Source organism: Grammomys surdaster, unplaced genomic scaffold (genome assembly GCF_004785775.1).
Source record: "Grammomys surdaster isolate TR1022 unplaced genomic scaffold, NIH_TR_1.0 66, whole genome shotgun sequence".
Classification (NCBI taxonomy): domain Eukaryota; kingdom Metazoa; phylum Chordata; class Mammalia; order Rodentia; family Muridae; genus Grammomys; species Grammomys surdaster.
The window spans coordinates 244,866-266,576 of record NW_021604568.1 but is presented as its reverse complement, the minus strand read 5'-3'; the positions used below and the strand labels follow the sequence as shown (position 1 = coordinate 266,576).

Here is a 21,711-nt window from a genome sequence, read left to right as displayed (position 1 = left end):
CACACACACACACACACACACACACACACACACACACACACACACACCATCCCTGGCTAAGATGTTATAGTTATAATTATCTTTAAGAAACAAAAAAGCTGGGCAGTGGTGGCTCATGCCTTTAATCCCAGCACTCAGAGGCGGCGGATTTCTGAGTTCAAGACCAGGTTTGAACAGAGCTAGTTCCAGGACAGCCAAGGCTACACAGAGAAACCCTGTCTCAAAAAACCAAAAACCAAGCAAAAGAAACAACAAAAAAATTGACGATGTGGATATGAGAGAATCATCACTTTAACTTTGACTCAAAAACAAAGGATTTCACATGACATATCTGTGCTTAATTGAAACCTTTTCTCGCCTTAAAGCCAGGATCTCACTATGTAGTGTAGGCTGCCTTTGAACATGCTGTCTTTCTGCCTCTTGTCCCAAAGGCTGGGATTACAGATGTGAGCCATCATGCCTATCTTGAATTCGAGGTGGTGTTGGTTGGTTGGTGTGGGGATGGAACCAGGAGCCATGAGAGAAGTGCCTCACGGTTAAACTCCAGCCCAGCCCTTAACTACATAATGTGTAGATTTCACTAATAGGAAGTGAATGAAATAAGGTTTAGGTGAGATTTACAACCCTGATTTGTGATAGTTTGATATGTATCTAAATCTCTATATAAGTGTGGACAAAATATATGGTCTACTTGAAATAAATTGTCTTTATGTACCTCGTCATCATGTAAATAGATATCAATAAAAAAGTAAATACATATTGGCAAAAAAATCTAATTCTGGTAAATTAATAATTGGTCTCTGCCCTGCCCCCATTGATATTCTCTAAGCCAGGGCCAACATTGATCCACTTCTTATTCTTGTTTCATTTGTCTTTGACCCCCTCCCCCATCATTTCTTCCTCCACTTAATCCTCTCTAATGACTGTGGGTGGAGGGGAGCAGTAGGAACCCCCAACATGTCCTCTGTGTCGTGCCAGATGACATTTCTGCTCCTCTGTGTCTTAGCTGGAAGGGCCCACTCTGGGGTGACATCCTTATCTTTCTGACAGTTAGTTGCCTTCCAGCCCTGAGATCTGAGTTCCCATGACCCAGGCACTCTATTTATTTTCTTAGCTAGGAATTTCCAGAGCCCCAGTTGGGATGCCCTTTGCCTTCCCGGCAGCTGGCTTCATTCGGAATTTAATGAGCTTGCTGAGTTGAGTGGCCAGAGAAGGGTTTCCCTGCTGGAAGGACTCTGACACTTTTTCCTGTAAAGTAAGTAATTGCTAGGGGCTGGGTGGCTCCAGGAAAGGGCCTTCCCAGCCCTCTCCCATGTGGTCCGTGTCTAGGGCACAATCCCAGCCTTCTTGCCCAGTTCTTTAGTTTTGGGATAGCCATCAGTGCAGAAGGAATATATTTTAAATCCTTAGTCCTTTTTTTTTTTTTTTAGTTCCACGTCCACTGGGGACAGTTAAGCAAGCCTGTTGGTGAACTTGTGTTGGTGTTTGGGATTTCCATTTTCCATCATGTCTGATTCTCCGAATTTGCTGGTTAGATACAGCTGTGATTTTAGCAGGTGGGAGCTTCAAGTGCTTCATTACCACTCTGAGAGTTCAGCTATTCCTCCGTCTATCGAGGGCTTTAGGCACGGTTTAGATCCACTTCCCCCTCCATTATAATCTTTACATATTTATAGAAGAACTTGGTTTTGCACTGTTTTGAGGAAACAGAAGGAAGTCCACAATTATAGGCTTCTGAAGCTGGGCTCCTTTGGCCACATGAAACCTTCCTGAAGACAGACCACAGTGGCTAAATGTTTCTCCCAGCCCCCATCGAAATCACTGATTAACCTTTGTCACAGATGGCCCAGGTCTTTGCTGTCTTGCAACCTACAAACTGTACAAGTGTTGGTCCTGGGTAGAGTCACCACAAGGTCGGAGTTAAATATTCTCTGCCTGTGGCAAGAAAACCTTCATTCCTGGCAGTGGCTTTTCCTTCTTCATGCTGGACCCAGAGGGTTCCTGTTGCAGTTAAACAGTGACGAAAGAAGCGTTTCATTAACCAGAATTTCTACTTATCTCCAACTCTCTTCTACTTTTGGGGTTAGAGGGAGACAGGAAGAAAATAAACCAATCACGTCAACATGCACTCTTGTATGAAGCGCTTCCTGTGTGCCCAGCAGTATATTGATGGGCGAGGCCCCTGAGTCTTTGTAACAGGAGTCTGGGTCTATTTTACTCATTTGGCATGTCGGGACAGAGGTTCACAGTAGTAGCAGAGCCAGTGTGAAGCACTTAGAACTCTTCTCTGCTGGTTAGAGTCCATGTCAAGAAGGTAATTGTTCTCTTAATGATGAACTCACATTCCTACCTCTGCTGTCTTCTGCAACTAGCCACAGAAGGTAGAGTTCTCATCTGGTATCTTTTGAGTGTATGCTCTGTGTCCCTTTCTCAGTCTTCTCCTCCCCCCCCCCCCCGTAAGCTAGAGGCTAACATCTGGTGTCTTTATTCTTTCTCCACCTTACTTTTTTTACCATCTGTTTTTTTTTTTTATTATTTTTAAGTTATAGACAGGTGCCTTTGACCTCATATGACAATGTGTACAGGAGCTCAGGTGCCTTTGGAGACAAGAGGTGTCAAATGTCCTGGAACTGGAGTTAGAGGGGGTTGTGAGGTTGTGAGCTGCCTGACATGGCGTTCGGAACTGACTGATCCTGTGGAAGAACAGTGAGTGCTCTTAGTCACGGAGCCTTTTTCTCCGGCTGTCTCCACCTTGCTTTTGAGAGAGGATCTCTCAGTACCTTATTTTTTTGAGACAGTATCATTCATTATTTGGACACATTTGAAGACAAGCCTCTGGGAGCCTCATGTCTGTCCCTGTAGCCCGGGGCACTGGCATACCTGGTTTTTATGTAAGGGCTGGAGAGCCTAAGTTTGTACACTGATAGGGTCACATGTAGCCCAGACTGGCCTTGTACTTGGTGTGAAGGTAGGAATATCCTTGTACTTCTGATTTTCCTATTTCTATCCCCCCAAATACTGGGATTATAGATGTGTGCCACCACACGCAGCTTTGTCCAGTTTCTTATGTTTAGATCAGGTGTGAGCTGTGAAGACTGGATCATTTGGGGTTAACTATTCTCGTTAACGTTTATGAGCTTTAGAATGATCCGGGAAACATCTAACTGTCAGCTTTTGTTCTGTTTTGATGAGTTTGTTCTGTTTGCAGTTTTTCTACTTAGCCTCTTTGAGGTCTACGGGGTTGTCAACACCTTTTAGTTCCTGATAATTTTCTTGTCAGCCATCAAGCAGTTGGGCAGGAGGGGGAAAGCCTCCCTATAGGCAGCAGATGCAGAATGATATTTAAGGAGTTTGCCCAGATGATCAAATTCCCTCTGAATGGCAGTTTTTGCTACCAGTAAGCAAAAAAAGACAAATGTAGAAATTGTCACTTGTGGTTGCTATAATCAGGGTTGCTGTGCAGCTTTCAAAGCCAGGTTACAGGAAGCTGCTGGGCAGAGGATACCTGTACCTTGGGACTTTTCATATGTGTCTCAGGGCATTGGTGTGCCCTCCTGCCCCCTTGATCCCCACTGCTGTGGTGGATTCTGTATGCTTCTCAGCAACAGTGAGTCTTGGATCAGGGGGCTTCTGTGGTACTCAGGGACTGCCACTGCTTAGTGACTAAGGCCATTTAGTGATGTCTCTGTTTCTGCATGGTCTTCAGTACTGATCCTTCTCATGTTCTGCTCTGTGAGTTGTGTTAGATGCCTCTGTAGGAACTCTGGCTCAGGTGCCATGAGTCTTTTTTTTTTTTTTTTTAAAGACTTGTATATGAGTGCTCTATGTGCATGAACACCTACATTCCAGAAGAGGGCATCATATCACAGATGGTTGTGAGCTACCACATGGTTGCTGGGAATCGAACTCAGGACCTCTGGAAGAGCAGACAGTGCTCTTAATGACTGACGCATCTCTCCAGCCCCCGAGAATGGCTTATTTGTGACCAGAAGGAGAAGAAGACAAGTTTATCTTCAAATTAGGCAATGTTTGCCTGTAACATATGTAAGCTACTTAGCTTGTTATGGAAGTTAATATTCACAGAGTGAAGTGTATTAGGAAAAGGCAGGGCATGTTACCTCATAAGGGATAGAGAGGGGGGCCAGTTGTGACTCCCCTCATGTGTGTGTGTGTGCGTGTATGTGTGTAGGGGAAGAAGATGCTGGGAATGGAAACCTGAGCTGTATTGAGACTACTAGTCTTTTCTTTCTTGTCACCTAGAATATCTCCTCTCTGAGGGCAGGTCCTATATCTAATTTGGTGGACAAAAGTGACCAACCTCTCAATGCCATAGATAAAATGCCCTGAAGTAATTCATCTGTGTGTGCTTGGCACAGTCTGTATAGGAGGTATGTCTTGCTTAAGGCAGACACTGTTTTATAACTTTAAATTTCTTTATTTATTTAACTTATATTTTTACATTTTTTATGTGCCTGAATATTTTGCCTGTGTGAATGTATATGTAGCATGTAAATTCTTGATGCCGACAGAAGTTAGAAGAGGGCTTTGGATCCTTTAGAACTGGCGTCATGGATGGTTGTGAGCCACCATGTGGGTGTTGGGGATTGAACCCAGGTCCTCTGCAAGTGCTCTTAATTGCTAAGCCATCTTTTTCCAGGCCTGTCATTTTGACTCTTCATCGAGTCTTGCTACCGTTACTGAGGCTTAGTTTTTCCATTGTAAGGGGGTGTTTGAGGATTAGAAATGACGCATGTAAAGTGGCTGGTCCCCAGCCAGCTTTGGGGAAATGCAGACGGTCCATCTGTTTAGTAGTGTGAGTGCAGGGGCTTCTCATGAATCTACCGTGTGTCCATCTTGATAGTTTGGTTTCTTGAGACATGCCCTTCCGAGAGGACAGTCACCCAGGGTTTTGCATGGGAAGGTCGATCTGGGGACTTGATTTCTGGTGCTTGATAACCACTGCAGTTGCTACAGCCTGGTTTTGGGTACAGAGAGTAGTAGTAACATGCACCTCTGGAGGAGGACTTGTAACCAACTGTCTGTCCAAATAATAAACAGAGGATTAGAAAGGCTAGCCTGTTCCTTCTGTGTTAGAATACTTCTTCTGTTACCCTACCGTTGACATGTAAATGCATATTTAAAAATTTAACCTGGAGAAGAACAACTTATTAAATTAGATGTTATTAATCTCTTCTTCTAAGTCAATAAAACAAAGCAGACAAATTAAGGAGCTTCTAACTTAAACAGCCCTGGCCAGAATTGGTTCAAATCTATTTCTTCTGGCTCTGGTTAGCTCCCAGCAGCTGCCAAGCACCACATGAATCTGGAGTAAGAGTGGACCCCCGATACCAAAAAGCCAGTCACTCTGCCTGAAACCGAGATGTTGTTTTTGTTGTATATTAACTTCATATGTTAAAGTATTAATGCTATTACATGCCATGCTATTTCAGGTAATCTTGTTTGATAGACAGTGTAGATTTAAGAGATGTACTCTGGGTAATTGTCGTCAGCTTGGTGCTGTATCGAATGTTTTGGAGGTTTTACTCTTAAAGAAAACCCACCTCAGGAACTTGCATTATATTATCAGATGCTTGGATGCAGTTTTGATATCTGACTGTTAAAACAACAACAGCAACAACAAAACCAGCCTAACATTAATAAAAAGGAAGAAGGAATTGGAGAAAAGTAGTTAATGTAGTCCTGTGTGCATAGCCTTATGGTTGCCACAGTTAGACACTAATGATCCTTGGCCTCATACTGTGAGTTTGGGGTTGTTGATTTGGGGCCTGTGTTCCGCTTCAGCTATTAAGCAAATACCATTGAGAAGAGAGGGTGTTCTCAGGAAAGATAATGTTTTCAGTGTTCTGTGTTGACTTTGGGGTAGGTCAGTATACTTTCAGTGACATTTGAAAATTAAAGTAAAACAACAAGCAAATTTTGAACAAGTCAGTATTATGAATTGAGGCATTTAGGTTATATATTTGCATAAGACACAAAATATTTTTAGTGAATGGAGCCTGTCTTCTCCCGTTCCTGGGCATGGCATGGCCTGCACTGTAAAGGTCTGTGTTACATAGGATGTGGTGAACCAGTGGCCTCAGGGAATTCATAGCATGTGAGGAAGGTGGAGCGGGAACTGTGTGGACTGTCTGTCAGAGCTGAGAGCCCTGCTGTGTGGGAGACCCAGCTTTCTGCCATTCCTGGCCGTCAGCAGGTCCCTGTTCAAAGGCGTTCTTAGGCCTGTTGTTCAGCCCCACACAGCACTCACTGTTCATTCTCACCTGAGTGTGGCCCGTGGCCCAGCATGGACTCTGCAGGGAATTGAAGATGCACCCATTGTCGAGTTCTCAGTGGGTTCACATTGTGTAGTAACCCCTTCAGAAAGAGTGTGGTATCTCTATCATGGGCCTGCTCTTATTTTAAGACTCTTTATAAATCTTTGTAATGGTGCTTTACATTTTATCTAATGAGTTTGGGACTCTGCCCTGTTTTGAATTCTCCGGATTGTCTTAAGGGAAGAGCTCCAAATTCACTGCATGCCGCAGTCAGACAGTTTTGTTTGGGTTTGGTAGACAGGACCATATTTGGGAAACACAAATGAACCAGTTTTCACTTTTAGACCTTGTCTTTGTTAACAGTGCGTGTTTTAGAACCTCTGTATGCCCAGAGTTGCACATACAAAGAGATTGTGAAGTAGTTAAGGGTTCTGGCATGCTAAGGCAGAGGAGCAAGGGGGCAAGGTTAGTCTCTAAGGGGGACTATGGCAAGGTTAGTCTCTAAGGAAGGGACTATGTGTTGTTACCTGTCAGTCCCTGTAACCCTCTTAAAATGAAATATTTGGTGCAGTTGCTTCTTTAGGAAATCTGGCAGACTCTTTGAGTCACTCCGTGTCCCCCGAGCCCTCATAAGGAGTTACAATGGAGTAACTTGGCCTCAGAAGCAAAAGCAGTAGATATGATTAATGTTAGAATTCTGCACGTCAGGTCACCACTGTTAATCCGGTGGAAAAGAGCATCATGTGGAGTTCTCATAGACAAGGTTATTGGGGACATTTTCTTTTACTTTGTCCACTAGAATTTTCTCTTGAAAGTTCTAAAGACTACAGATATCAAATATGAGCTAAGGAAAATTACTTTTCATGAAAGAACAAAAAAAGATGTCTTGTAGGTTGAACATCCCTGGTCTTAAAGCCCCAATTCTGAAATGCTCTAAAACCCGAAACTCTTTGACTGCCAGAGTGACACCACAAGTAGAAAAGCCCATACTCGGTCTCACGTGGTGGGTTGAAGGCAAATGCTGAGAGTAACATAGAGTTGGTTTTAGCCTATAGGGATTAGGTGCCCTGGAACACAAGTGAGTTTCATGTAGATGTGGATCCCTCATTTATTTCATTCTTATGCAAATACTAGAAATCCCAAAATGTAAAAATTCAAAATAGTCTAGTTTCACAAATTTCAGGCAATTTTGCTGTTTTTTGGTTTTGTTTTGTTTGGCTTTGTCATCTTGACACAAGAGTCACCTGGGCAGAGGGAATCTCAAATAAGGAATTGCCTAGGGGCTGGAGAGATGGCTCAGTGGTTAAGAGCACCGACTGCTCTTCCAGAGGTCCTGAGTTCGATTCCCAGCAACCACACGGTGGCTCATAGCCATCTGTAATGGGATCTGATGCCATCTTCTGGTGTGTCTGAAGATAGCAACAGTGTACTCATATACATAAAATAAATAATTCTTTAAAAAATCAAAAACAACAACAACAAAAAGGAATTGTCTTCATCAGGTTGGCCTATGAGGAAGTCTGTGGGGCATTTTCTCGATTTCTTATTGATGTAGAAGGGCCTAGTCCACTGTATACGGTGCCATTTCTTTTTTGTTTACTTGTTTGTTTGTTTTTGGTTTTTGTTTTTTTGAGACAGGGTTTCTCTGTGTAGCCCTGGCTGTCCTGGAACTCACTCTGTAGACTAGGCTGGCCTCGAACTCAGAAATCTGCCTGCCTCTACCTCCCAAGTGCTGGGATTAAAGGTGTGTGCCACCACTGCCCAGCCAACAGTCCCATTTCTAAATGGTGGGTCTTAAAAGGTTTGAAATGGTCCATCTTGTCAAGTATGCCACACATAGAATTAGAGTGTGTGGAACACTTGAGGGGAGGTAGGACTGTACTCTTCGAATTGTGCTCTTCTGGGGCCCATGTCATGTTAAGATCATTGCTTTCTTACAACAGTGACATTTGGGGGTATAATGCAATTGGCTAATTGAAATCTTTCATATTTACTCATTGGAGTCTCCCCAGTCACACTTCATCTAGACTGTCACCAGAAGAGACTGACTATCCCATCTTCTAGGCATCTCTCTCATTCTATGTCTTCTGATGGTCTTAGAGGCGACAGTAGAGCCAGGCACTGTCCTGGCATAGCATTTGCTAAAGGGACACCGTTTTAGATCAGTGGACTTTGCTGACAAATGGATTTTGTATTGCCTGACTAACTTTTGGGGCAAGAGGGACCCTCGTCGGAATCAGATACAGGAACTCTTTGTTGCACAGGGCAGTTGTGAGGTCGGAGGGATCTGAGGCTTCTTAGAGTAAGATCATGATCTAGAACTTTGAAGGTGGATCAGAGTGGTGGGTATGAGGATACACGGGCAAGGAAAATGAAGAATTAGAAAGAACAGCTTTACCAGTTCTGGTAGTGGAGGGGGATACTGAGGAAGGAGAGAGTATGGTGCCCTCACACACATTCGCAAGGGACAGATTTTTTTCCTCACCAGTGAGTGCTATTGGATGCTTGGTCTGCCCCAGGCTTTCTACTTTTGTTAGGGAACAGAGATGAATACTGGTCACCCTATCAGCCAGGTGAGCTCTGTCTGGTGGGCTTCGTGTAAGGTAGCAGAAACAGGGCAGGCAGGGAGGGATGAGGAGTAGACCCAGCCAGGCCTTGAATCTTGTTGTCTGGATTTTGTATTGTGTAGTGAGGGGTGGGTACCATTGGAAGGTTCTAAAGCGATACAGATTGTTAGGTAACTCTAGAGGGCTGGCATTCTGAACACTGAAATCGGAGGCTGTCCTGAGAAAGTAGATGAGTAGTAGGAAGCAAGTATAGAAGAACTGGATGGCGCTGTGCTTAAGAACATTCTAGAAGACCTAAATTAGGGTCCTTGGTTGGATCACTCACAATTGCCTGTAACTCCAGGTCCAGGGAATCTAACACCTCTTCTATAAGTAAATAAAAATATAAAACATCTTTAAAACAAAGAAGTTGGTGGAAGGGAGACTTAAAATCAAACCACAACTCAGTATTTGTGCCCATGCAGTGAAGACGTGGATCAAGTCCAGGCTTGTGAACTCTGTTTTGTAGCCACAGACCTCATTTATCAGAGGAAAGCTCAGGAAGTAGTAGCTAATGAAATTGCTATGGGCACAGTTGCCCTGGTGGAAATGACAGGTGGGGAGTGGGTGGGCGAGAGCCTGCCCAGTAGCCTGGGGGCTCATGAAAGCCTCCTTCCAACCCAGTTGGAAAACTATGGAAACGGGCCAGGGGGCCTGCAGTTATCTTGTTCTGACACTCCCATGAACCCTGAAGGAAGTGAATGGGGAGCAGGAAAGGAGTCAGGACCAGCTCATGACCCTGTGGCCGCGAGCTCCTAGGAGACCCACAGGAGACACGTTCTTCCAGGAGGATCCTTATTGCCCACTCGAAGTCATTCTTTGTTGACATGCAGGAGTCAGAATGTGCCTGTGGGAAGGAAGAAGGAGTTAACTGTCTTAACTGTGGTCTGTAGACCTGAGCAGCTCTGCCTAGCACAGAATCTGTTGGACTTGGCTGAGTGTGTTCACGGGAGACCTTTCTAAAAGCCGTTTCAGATAATTGGTTAGAACGGAAACGGAGTTGGAGGGACTCCAGGAGGAAATGGGAAGACGTAGGGGGTGGCCTTTTTGACATGTTTTCCTAGGACTCCCTCCCCCAGAAACCACCAGCCTGTTGTGTTCCAGGCCCCTAGCTGATTCTTATGATTCCAGATCGAAGCTAATGTCGGGGCCAACCCTATCCTAGTTTCCTCCCCTTGAAAGGAAGTTTTTGCAGCTCAGAGTTACCCTCTCCACTTTCTGAAGAGCCTTCTGCCCTCCGTCCAACAATGCAGAGAGTGAATTTGAAGAGAAATGGCATTAATAGCAATTGAGAAGGTACTGTTGAGTCATTGGAGAGATGTGCCTCTCTGGCTGGGGATAAACAAGTCCAGAGAAATGAGGCTGGGCATCATTCTGGGGCTCTGCAAGCTGTCTGCCCTTCTCAAGGCAGTGGAAATAGCTGCTTGTACGTAAAGCCGATCTCAGATTGGATTTCAAAGATTGAGCATAGCGGATACTTTGTTCTGAGGGGAGCTGGCAGCAGAGTAGAGGAGTCTTGTCTACTTAGAGGTATGACTCTACAGGTAGGTAGGTCTCCCTGGCTGAATGGGGATAGGCAAAGCTCATGACTGTTTGTAGTGTTGTCTTACGTTGGGAATAGAGAGGAATCATGGAGACAGAACGCTGTGGTACTGAAGAGAGTGTGCTGTGTGAGAGGCTGAGCCTCCTTCTCTGGGAAGACTTCCTTTCTACAAATTTGGTTTCTCCAGCTGCGTATCCCAGATTGTCCACGTAAGTAAGGGCCTTTCCTTCTTAGTGAATAGCTCATGTTTACCTGTTTGTTCCCATTTCAGCTGGAAGCAAGAGTGTGACTTTTGCTTTTTAGCAGATTATTCATTCTGTGTCATCAAAGCTTGTCTTAGAATCACAGATCTTAGAAGCGGAGAGGCCCTGGTGGAACTCTTGACCTGGATCATCGTCCTGAACTGCGGCTAGTTCACATCTTGTTCTTGGGTGGAATGTCTGTGTTGATGCTGTGCTTTGTTGCCCAAGTATGGTAGGGCTAGCAGCTCTAGGTAGGTGTAGGATGGTTGGTGGCTTGTCTCTCTCTGGCCCACCCAAGCTGACTCAACCAAGCTAGGTTGCTGCAACCACAGGAAATAAATGACCATTTGCAGTTGATTGGTTTTGTCACTAGGTGGAGTCATTTTCCTCCTTTGGGCTTTTACCGAAAGGCTCCTGTTCTGGGAAAGGGTTTATGGGAGATGTTGAAGGTATGCCAGTATTTGTTCAACCAAATTGTATTTTAGAGTATGGCTTAAAAGTAAATTTTAACAGCTAAGTATCAGAGGGTTTGTGTACATGTCTGTGTCAATGAAAGGTACCTATTTTAATCAATTTTCTACCCTATTTTTGAGACAGCGTCTCTCACTGACCCTGAGCTTACCAGTTGACTAGCTTGTTGGCCAGCAAGTCTCAGCAAGTCTCAGGGATCCTCCTGTCTCAACCTCCCTAGCACAGGCATTACAGACACCTGGCATTTTGTGTTGGGCTGGGGAGATATACTTTAGTCCCCGTGTTGGAGGGCAAGTGCTTTACTGGTTGGGCCAGCTCCCCAGTACCAGAGGTTTGTTATGTAAAATAAACATTTGAGTTCTACGTCTGATATAATTAATATCTTTATTATTTTTAAACAAACCTTAACAACAGAGAGCAGCTAACTCTTGCCTAGTGCTTACCTGGCTTTCTCCATTCTGTACAGTTAAGGAAGTTACAGTCTAGGAATAGTGCCATCTACAGTGGGCAGGTCTTCTTACCCGATTAACACAATTAACATGATATCTCACGGGTATGCCCAGAGGCCCGTGATTCTCAGTTTTGTTAAGCTGATAATTCACAATAACCCTCACACTTGACAGTTTTGTGCGTATAATGTCCTTTGGTCTCATTTACTGCTATTCCTAGTATCTTTCTTGACCCTTATCTCTGGTTCCCTAATCTTTCCAATTGTGCTTTTACACCTTTTCTTGAAAAAATAAAAATAAAAACTGAATTCTCCGCATGAAACCATATTTTTTTTGAGCGTGGTTTATTTCACTTTATAGGATCTCTAGTTTTGTTTTCCTACCAAGGACATAATTCTTAGTAGAAAATTACTACTTCACTGTTAGACTTGGAACCTTCCTCATTCATGCATTGACACACACCTAGGCTTCCCTGATCTGGCTCTTGTGAAGAGCGGCTTTAGGCTAAAGATGGGGAGGTATATTCATATAACTGTGTCATGTCCTAGTTCTCTCCTGGGGTCTCGGGGGGACCTCTTCAGTGGTTCTCACTGTGGCCTTACTGGTGCCCTTTCCCATCAAAGGTATATTGCCTTGTCACTGGCATTGGGGTTTGTAATGTTGACGGTAGCTGTTCTTTTGGGATGTCATTGTCCATCCTTCCACTTGTGTGTGTCTTTGCCAGTGGGTGAGTTTCTGGCAGGAAGTAAACAGCTTATCCTTGTTTTTGAAAACATCTAGCTGTTTCTAGCATCTGTAACTGGCAAGTGAAGCTCTTTACATGTAGGTGGTTGTTGAAAGGTTGGACTGATTTTTTTCTTCATTTTATTCTTGTGCAGGTTTGCTGTTTTACTGAGTTGGGGATGTTTGGACCTACTGATATTTGCATTTGCTAACCTGTCATTCTTCTTTTAGAATTTGGCTCTGCATTTGTAATTGAAGTTGTAGAATTCCTCACCAAAATTGACTTCTGAGTTTCATCTGTCTGTTTACTTGACTCTCTGAGGTTCTGATGATGTTGAACACTAGAGCTGAATTCTTTGTCTAGCATTTCATCCATTTCAGTATCCTTGGATACTGGCGCCAGGATGAAGGTGCAGAACTGCAGAAAGCGTGAAGTGTATTGTGTGGGAGGGGCCAGTCACCAGTTGGTGCTCAGGCCTTCATTTTGAAGCCTGTAAAACATTGATGAGAGAAAACAAGGAAGACCTGGCTAAAGGGAGAGAGGCCTTGCCCAGTAACTGGAGCAAATATTGTGGAAATATTAGTTTGCTCCTAAGTGATTACAGAGTCTACAAAATCCCAGTTTGAAATCCAACAGACTTTTTCTTTCTTTTCTTTTCCTTACTTTCTTTTCTTTGAGAAAAAAAAATGATGAAAAATTTAAACTTCACATGAAAATGCAAATGACCTAGCTGGGTATATCAACACTAAAAATTTCAAGATAGGAGGAGGATCTCAGTGAGTTTGAAGCAGGTCTGTCCTACACAGTGAGCTCTAGTTTGGCCTGGATTGCCGTGTAAAATCCTGTCTCACAAATAAAACAAAGCCAAGACAAATGAGAAATGTGAAGAACCAAAAATGGCAATATATATATATATATATATATATATATTGAATAGGGATGAAGTAGGTAAACTTACATTATCTGGTTTCAGGATTATATAGGAGGTAGTAATCAAACTAGTGGGTTATTGGGTAGAGATAGCTCAGTGAATAGAGTGGAGTACAGAAGGAGACTTACACACATATAGCCATTGGTGTTTCAAAAGGGTTATATTAAACATGAGAAAATAGGCAAAAAAGGTTACATATATGTGGTACCATCCGTAGAAAATCGTAGAAAACAGTCAAACCATAGGGATGGTAAGTAGTCAGTGGTTCCTAAGCGCTTGGTGTGGCATACTTGGCTGTAAGGAGACATAGTAACCTTTCCCGGGGATGATGGAAATGGTGTATGTTATGACTTTGGTGGTAGTTCTATGGTCTGTTTATTTGTCAAAGTGTTATAGTGTGTGTGTGTGTGTGTGTGTGTGTGTGTTTACATATAGTCTCCCATATGAGTACAAATCAGGCCCAACCCTGCTTAACTTCAGATGAGACTGGGCAGGATTGAAGTGGCATGCTTGTACACAACATGTCATCTTATATAGTGAAGACTGGCCTCAAACTTACTATGTGGTGAGGATGACCTTCAACTCCTGGTCCTCCTGAATGTTCCTCCCTGGGATTACAGGCATACCCCACCGCAGCCAATTTATTTGTCAAAGCATATTAATACAGTTTGATTTGAGCATCAATGTAGTTTAGAGGTTGAGTCTTTGGTTAGTGTACCCTGAAACTCTGGGCTTGATCTTCATCACGGTCAAAACCAAACAAACCAAAACGGATGGGATACCTTTTGTTGGAGACAAATGATAATAAAAGGTTACACACTGTAAGCTTCCTTTGGTTTGAGACCTCTTAATTCTGAGGGCTGTCCACTTGAACACTTGGTAATGTCTACCCATAAGTGAGAAGGGTAGTGCCTAGTCACTTGGCCCCTGATTTAAGCTGCCTGGTTTCCATGATCAACCCCAGCATAGTTAGGCAAGCTATGTCACCTCCCTGTGCCTCATTCGTGAACTAACACTGTGTTAGTGCTTGCTGTCGTGAGTCAAATTATTTAAAGCATCTAGAACATTTCCTGGTACATTGTGAGCATCCACTGTAAACATCTGCAATTATGTATTAACCTCTGATGGTAGTATTTTGTTTCTTTTGTTTTGTTTGAACATTTACAAAGTTAATTTTTTTTTTAAATTGACTTGTTGCTTGAAGAGATCTGGGATGGTGTCCTGGAAACACAGTCTGACTGACAAAGTGAAGCAAAGACGTTTAGAGAGATGCTCCAAGTCCTCAGAATCTGTGACTAGCCGTGATCCAGAAGCCTGGCCACGTGGCTCCCAGTTCAGCTCTGTTTGACCAAGGGTTACAGTGTTTGCATTTTTAACACTAACTGTGGGGATTTACCATGCGACTGCCATTCACCCGCTCCATTGTGTGCTTTTCTGCAGATCCCTCCAGAGCTGCAGCTGGAGAAGACTTGCCTGCCACCAGCATGAGTTCTGGTAAGTCATTTTAAATCCCTCCTTTCTCTTGTCGAATCTACAGAACTGCATGGTTCATTGAGATTTCCGTATATCTTAAGGTCATCAACAACAGCGTTACCACTTAGAATGCAAATGACTTTTCCACCCACGATTATGAAGAGCTGTACCGTGTGCTGTGTGTGCCAGGTCTGTCTCCACAAGAGCCTTCTGAAAGGAATTTCACTGAGATATAATTGATATAATGCACTGCAGTTATTTTAAATATATGTTTGATAAAATTTGGCACATTTCTATACCTTAGCAGCACTCTTAATCTAGATGATTGATGCAAAATACACAATTTAATCATGTTTATCCCCAGACTGGGGGCTAACTCAACACTTCCTTTATCCGGCTTGCAGAACAGCTAAATTACACTCTTAAGAGTCAAGATCTAAATAAAAGCATTTCAAGTATTTTTAGTCCTGGACTGGGAGGGAAAGCTTGGAACAGGGAAGACAGACCAGGGGACAAATCCCTGTGCACTATGCAGCAGAGGCTCTTCAGTGTCCAGCCTGGAGATGTTTCCTTCTGGGTAATGATCCCACCGTGGCCTCTTGGACCTGAGGTGGGAATGGGAGGCAGGGACCACGTGAGTATGTCACTCAGGATTCTTCTGATCCTGCACCATACTGAGAATATTTTCAGAGACCTCTATAGATTAAAAAGTCTTTCCTATTTATTTACATACAGTGCTTGTTTAGCCAAGTCCTGACCTGTGTACTGCTGCGTGTGGTGAGAGGTCTGGAAGGGCTATGGAGCCAGGCAGTTCAGGGCTGCACCTTTCCTCATATGCTTCGTGTGCAGCTTGGGTCTGTGCCAGAAGTACCTTTGCTTCTCTGCTGTGAGGTGGACATTGTTACAGCACTGACTCACTGTGAGTTTTCTGAGACTGAGTGTAGCAGATAATATGCTGAGCGCTGTGCCTATGGACGTGACAGGATCTGCACGTGTGTGGTGTCTTGTTGTCTTTAGCCTGGAGTTCCTTCTTGCATGGTGAGGTACTTGGTTTGCCTTGGGCCCCTTCAGTGTGTTTTCTGTGCCAGAGTAGACATGGATGCTGCTCACTGCCTCAGGTTGTTTGATTTGCCTCTTGGGTCATTCTTACATTTTTTTTTTTTTTAATACAGTGTCATATAGCCCAGGCTGGCCTTGAACTCTCCTTGTATGGAGGGAAGGATGACCTGGAACTCTTGATCATCCTACCTGTGTCTCCTGAGTGCTGGAGTGTGTGTGCCTCCGCTCCACTTTTATGTGGCTGGTGCAGGAGAAGGAACCCAGGGCCTCACACGTGTTACTGAGGATTTTGACAGATGAGCCATGTCCTCTGTCCTACCCTTTGGCTTTTGTTTTCATTTGTAAGAACCTGGACCCTTTTTCCTATTTCCCTTTAAAAACAAACAAAAACTTCTTCTGCAGCGTAGTAAAGTCTCTTGTTCTTATAAGCTAGTTGCTACCCCTGACAGTTTTAAACGCAGGAGAAGGAAGAGGGCCGTCCGTCAAGGGTGCTCCAGTTCCCTGGAAGAATGCCCTTCCTCCTCTGAATCTCTCAGGCAGGTGCAGGAAGGAACTTTACCCAGGAGTCCAAAATCCTAGGCTGTTTTGATCTGAAAATCCTGTCTTGGGATTTTTATATTAATTCCAAGGAAACAAAAACACTGCCCTGAAGGTGAGTGGGGAGGGAGAAGCTGTACTCTTGTGTTTACACACTTTGAAAATGGTCATTGGGAAGAGAGTAGCTACATGGAAAACACTTGGTTGCATCTTTAGTGGAAAGAATGGCAGTTTTAAAAAAATGTATTGTTACTGTTTCAGCTGGTCCTTGGCTGCCTCTCAGGGAAGCACCATTCTTGCAGGGTCTTGTTTCATTCTCCAGAATCCCCACCCCCACCTCACAGGCTGGGCCTGGCTTGATATCTCTGAGATATAGATGGGCAAACTGAACTTTAAGGACTTACTCACCTGTGTCAGGTAGCTGTCCAGTGTGGAGTGGGGCAGGCAATAACTACTATGCAGCAACACACTGCTACAAAAAGCGGAGCTTTTTTTTTTGAGTGTTAATTTCTAAATACCAAATGCTTATTCCAGTTTGGTTGTTATGTTTAACTAAAAAGGAAAGGGAGAAAGAAAGAATGTGGGCCTGGTAGTAGCTCACAGGCAGCTCCTCCAGGAAGCGCAATGCAAGGCCAACCAACAGTTGGAAAGATGTTACCTAGATCAGGTGCTGGGGACGGGACAAGTAAAGAGCATGTGAGGGATGTTGGAGCGTGTTTTATTTATTAAACTCCCACCCAACACCTTTTTCTCACCATCCTGGAAAGAGGCTTAAAGGCGGACTTGAGGAGAGTGAGCCTTTGTTTGCAGGTGGCTGTGAGCCACAAACAGGATGTACCCTGGACAGTCCTGGCCACTGTGGGGGAAGGGCTGCCCAGGTGCTGTAGAGGCAGCAGCCTGGCTACTTTACTTACTTTATTTATCAAGTATTCAGCTTTCAGAGAGGCTGGCTATTAAAAGCCCCAGTAAGGTGCCGTAGTTTTAGCCAGACTTGTGCATAAGATGTGAAATGGGTTTTAGGCCTACCATTTGAGGAAATATATAGCAAGTCAGGAAACAAGACTGTTTATCTTAGTTGGGGAAGAAGATGAGCAGTTCAGTCTGGGTGAGAGAGCTTGGGTAGGCTTGACTCAGTTACCTTATCAATAGAATCTCAGTTCCTGACTTTAACTCCCAAGGACTAGACCCAAAGGAGACAGGAAATAGAAACTGGAATACTCAGCTCGGACTAGCAATCCTGGCAAACATGTGTTTAAAGAACTGTAGTAATGATAGTTTGTAGCTCCGTTGCCATTTGCTGTGAGAGTCCCTTCAAGCCATTGGCCACAAACCCCTGGTCTTTCCTGGACTGTCTCTTGAATTCATAGACGTGATGGATGGAGAACCTGATAGGCAGGGAGGGTCTCAGTGTTTTCTGAGCAGAACTCAGGAAAATCTCAAATGACACTGAGGTGACAGTCAGCTTGAGGCCCAAGGACATGTAGGACTTCTCTAAAGTAAGAAAAGGGGGTGAAGTCTTCCTGGCTAGGGACTTTGTGGCCAACATCTAAGTCTGAAACTCTCTCACCTACTCAGGAGTTGAGAGCAGGCAGGAGAGTACTGGGCTGTGGCATACAGATGAGACTTTGGGTAGAGAAGGGAGGTGGAGTGAGTGGTCAGGACACCAGGCCATCTCTGGGACAGTAACACAGGGTCCAGACTGGTGAAGAGGGACAGTGTCTCAAGGCAGCTTATAGAAAAGACAGCTTGTCTTTGACAAGTAGAACTTGGGGTGCCATTTAGACATTTTAAATGTCAAAGAAAGCTACTCTGGTGAAACACTAGGATTTGTACACTCCACAACACACTTCCTATCCCCAAATAGCCTTTGCATCCTGTCTGGTTCAGAACTCTCCCATGCACCCCGGTGGTTCTGGTCCCAGGCCTGAGAAAGCTGATAGGGTGTGTGTAGTTAGAACTGCCAAGCTAGTGAGTGAGCGAGCAAGCAAGCGAGCGATCGTCTCAGCTCTGTTCTACCTCTTACTCTGATTGTTGAGCAAGCATGGTCACAGCCTTCTGTTCATCTTCTTTCTTTCAGAATGTGATGTTGGAAGCTCTAAAGCTGTGGTGAATGGCTTGGCGCCTGGCAGCCATGGGCCAGACAAAGGTAAGGCTGCCTTCAGCAGAGAAGCCTGGCTTGGTATAGGAAAACATTTCTGGAAGATGCAGAGCATGCTGGGTAGGACCATTCCCAACTCTCTGGGAAAGACATCATTGGCCCAGTCTTAGGCTTAGTTCCTGTCGTGGCTTCCTGAGACTTGTGCTGTGGTCCTATTCCTCATGGGTCCTAGGCCGCCTTTTCCAGCTGTGAGATGATGTACTCACAGGGACACTGGGATGACAGATTAGTTAGGTAGCGAGTGCCGGGTAAGTGCCAGATGTCAGGTCTTGGTACATATGGCACTCATTGGTCTGGAATTGCCTTTATGTGGCATGCCACCTTCACCTGTCACGAATGTGAGCACATCTACAGTCCTGTGAACAAAGTTATTTCAGTGTCCTTAATTTTAGATCCTTTCCTCACGTTGACAGTTCAATCAAGAAATGAGCTTTGCGCATGCAGACAAGTGCTTCACCACTAAGCTGCCTTGCAGTCTTCATAGTTTCATTGTAAAAATTCTTCCAAATAGGAGATAGAAATGCGAGCTGAATTATTGATACGGTGAGAAGATGTTTGAGAGCCCAGCAGCCCACTTGGGGGTGTGGGGCCTCTCAGCTGCTCCCTCTTGGCTTCTGAGAACTTTTCACTTTTCTAATTATAATTGCTTTCAAGTTAATGAAGAGAGTGCCTCTTGAGGTCCTGTTTGCCCAGGACACTCACCCCGACCTGACATCTGTCCTGTAGTATGAGGTGACAGGAAGCAGGCTGGAGTAATTAGATAAACTTAATCCCAGTTTTGCCTGAAGAACCGAGACGTGCAGGGGCCTTTCCTCTCTGCATGTGCAACTTCTCTTATCTACAGAGGGAGGGGTTTGACCTCGGTGTGTATTCTGCGTCCCATCCTGGGCTGTGTTGACTCCATGAACAGTGATCTATCTGTATTCTATAGTGTTATTGAGGAATGACAAAAATTTCTGCATGGGGCATTAAAGTAAAAAAAAAAATGCATCTCCCAAAGAATAATTTCAGAGTTTGTCATATTTAGCCTTTGTAATTTTCATCAAATGCACCCAAATATTCCCTTTGAGAAGATAAGATGTGCTCTCAGCAGGAACCCCCTGGAGAGAGAAGGCAGAGGGCAGAAGATGGGGAGTGGGAGGCCTGGGTGGCGAGAGGCTGAGCTCCTTGGGGACAGGGAGTCAGTGCCATTTTTGTCCCCACCTCTTCGGCTTGTCACCCTCCTCCATTCAGTTGTGTAAGTTCATGTGGGCTATGTTCTTAGGGCCTGGGCTGCCTTGGCTGTCTTGCACGTAGCAGGGCTGTTGAAGGGCTGCAAGGGAGTATTTAAACTGAACCCCTGGGACCACCAGCTCCACTCTCTAAATCTGTATATAGAAGAAACTTTTATTAAAGGAGTTTTTTTTTTTGGGGGGGGGAGTGGTATGTCACAGCAGGTAGTGATGGCTTCCCTCTGCCTTAGCTAGACTCACATTTGGTAGGAAACAAGGACACAGGTATAGCCTAAAGGTCATCAGAATAGCCTGCAGCAGACACTGAGCCAGGGTAACTGGGCTCCTGCCTCAGCCTCTGTACTTGAGAACAAACGTAGAACAAGTGACTGAGTGATTGGCTGAGCCTCTTACTTCTTCCTTGGAAAATGGCACCCTAGATCTGCCTCCCACCCCAGCACAATCTCTCAAGCGACTGTAAGGTACAGTCACCAGGATTCCTGTGAGAAGTCCATTCAATCTAGATCTATGCAGAATTGTCGCTGTGCATAGTGACATATTGCAGACATATATTGTGTGTGTGCCATGTGCCTCCCGAAGAATTGGCAGGACAGGCAGGATGGGCGCTGTCCACCTTGAAGGAGTCTCCCATTTTCCTTCCTGCCTACTTGACAATCCCAGTCACGTGATGCTGACTCAATAGTCTCTTATTTCCGAGCAGACCTACCTCGTGTCATTCTGTGTTCTGTGACTCTGAGACCCCTGGGCATAGTCCATTGTGGTCACTCTGACACCATGGTGCATCTTTCTTTCCTTGCTGCTATTAAAGAGAAAGAGTGAGGGAGGTTTGGTGATGTGCCTGTCATTGAGATGGGGGTCTAGGCAGGCGAGGAATGGGGTCTCAGCATTCAGCACTGTGTACTGGGGTGCTGTCCAGAGCCTTCATCATCCAGTTGGACACTTGGCACCTCTTTTCTACCAAAGGGTGGGCTTAAGAAACACCATCTGTTTCCTACCAGATGGGGTTTTTGATTTACTTGGGGTCAGAGGATACTGACTGCCAGAGCAGGCACAGGATCCTAAAAAAATATGATTTGAGAGACACAGCTTTGAGGCCAGAAGGACCAGGCAATCTACAAGAGCATTCCCCTTTAGCTGCATTCACCCTACAGCCATGGCCTTGTCCTCAAGGTCCCGGCTGTACAGCAGATGACCCACTATTTCCAAGGGACACCTCGTACTCTGATTGTATCCCCTTCCCTCTACTCGCCAGGCCATCTGTGTCTCTGTACATCTCTGTCCAGCCTTGGCAAGCTCCCTGTGCCAGGGGCTGCTAGTACACATGGACAGACTCTATCTGAGTGACAGCTGCAGAAAGGCTTCAGCCATCTTGGCCCAGAACCCCCGAGGAGAAAGCAGGCTATTTTTAATGACTGCATCCAGGGCTCTCTGCATTGTTCTTGTAGCAGGCGGCTTCCTCCTATTGTCCACGCACAGTTCCTCGACTTGCCTGAGAGGCTCCCAAATGTTGTTTCTGGATGCACCGTTTACCTTTTGTGTTTTCAACAGCCGACCCTTTACCTGCTCGCTCTATATCTGCTGTTAAAATAATTCCCGTGAAGACAGTGAAAAGCCCTTCAGGCCTAGTACTCCCTCCAGGTATCTCTCTTTGGGGCTGTTTCTTTTAATTGTTGGATCATGCATGGTTTCTTTCCTTCTTTGCTCCTAACACCATACTGTGAGCCCTAATCCTTGCATGTGTAGAAGGCATTTCTTCTCCCTAAGTTGTTTCCCTTTCCCTCCCTCCCCAACTCTGCCTTTCTGTGTGTGTGTGTGTGTGTGTGTGTGTGTGTGTGTGTGTTCTGTGTGTCTGTAAGTGTGAGTAGTAGGGGAAGAACCTGAGGCTGCAGCCTTGTTTCCCCTGCTTTAGAAGACTTAGTGCACACACTGAAGCTTCTCTCTGGAGTGGGGCTCTCTCCTAAGAGGTTTGAAACTCCTGATACTTGGTGAAAACTCCAGTGCTGGGAGAGTT

The 21,711-nt window shown here is 44.8% G+C and overlaps 1 protein-coding gene across 20 annotated transcripts in view; it reads left to right on the top strand.

Annotated features, from left to right (window-relative positions):
- Window positions 1-21,711, top strand: part of Sorbs1 (sorbin and SH3 domain containing 1) — a 221,586-nt gene that overhangs the window by 97,421 nt on the left and 102,454 nt on the right. For 16 of the 20 annotated variants that reach the window (XM_028772886.1, XM_028772843.1, XM_028772869.1 and 13 more), the window contains exons 3-4: window positions 14,682-14,735; window positions 18,388-18,456. In XM_028772886.1, the coding sequence (XP_028628719.1) occupies window positions 14,726-14,735; window positions 18,388-18,456 (79 nt within the window). In that variant the 5' untranslated portion in view covers window positions 14,682-14,725. Of the gene's footprint in view, window positions 1-1,198; window positions 1,256-2,293; window positions 2,315-10,525; window positions 10,634-14,681; window positions 14,736-18,387; window positions 18,457-21,242; window positions 21,339-21,711 lie in introns of those variants that run through there. The other 4 variants (XM_028772876.1, XM_028772752.1, XM_028772758.1 and 1 more) reach the window with 4 other exon arrangements.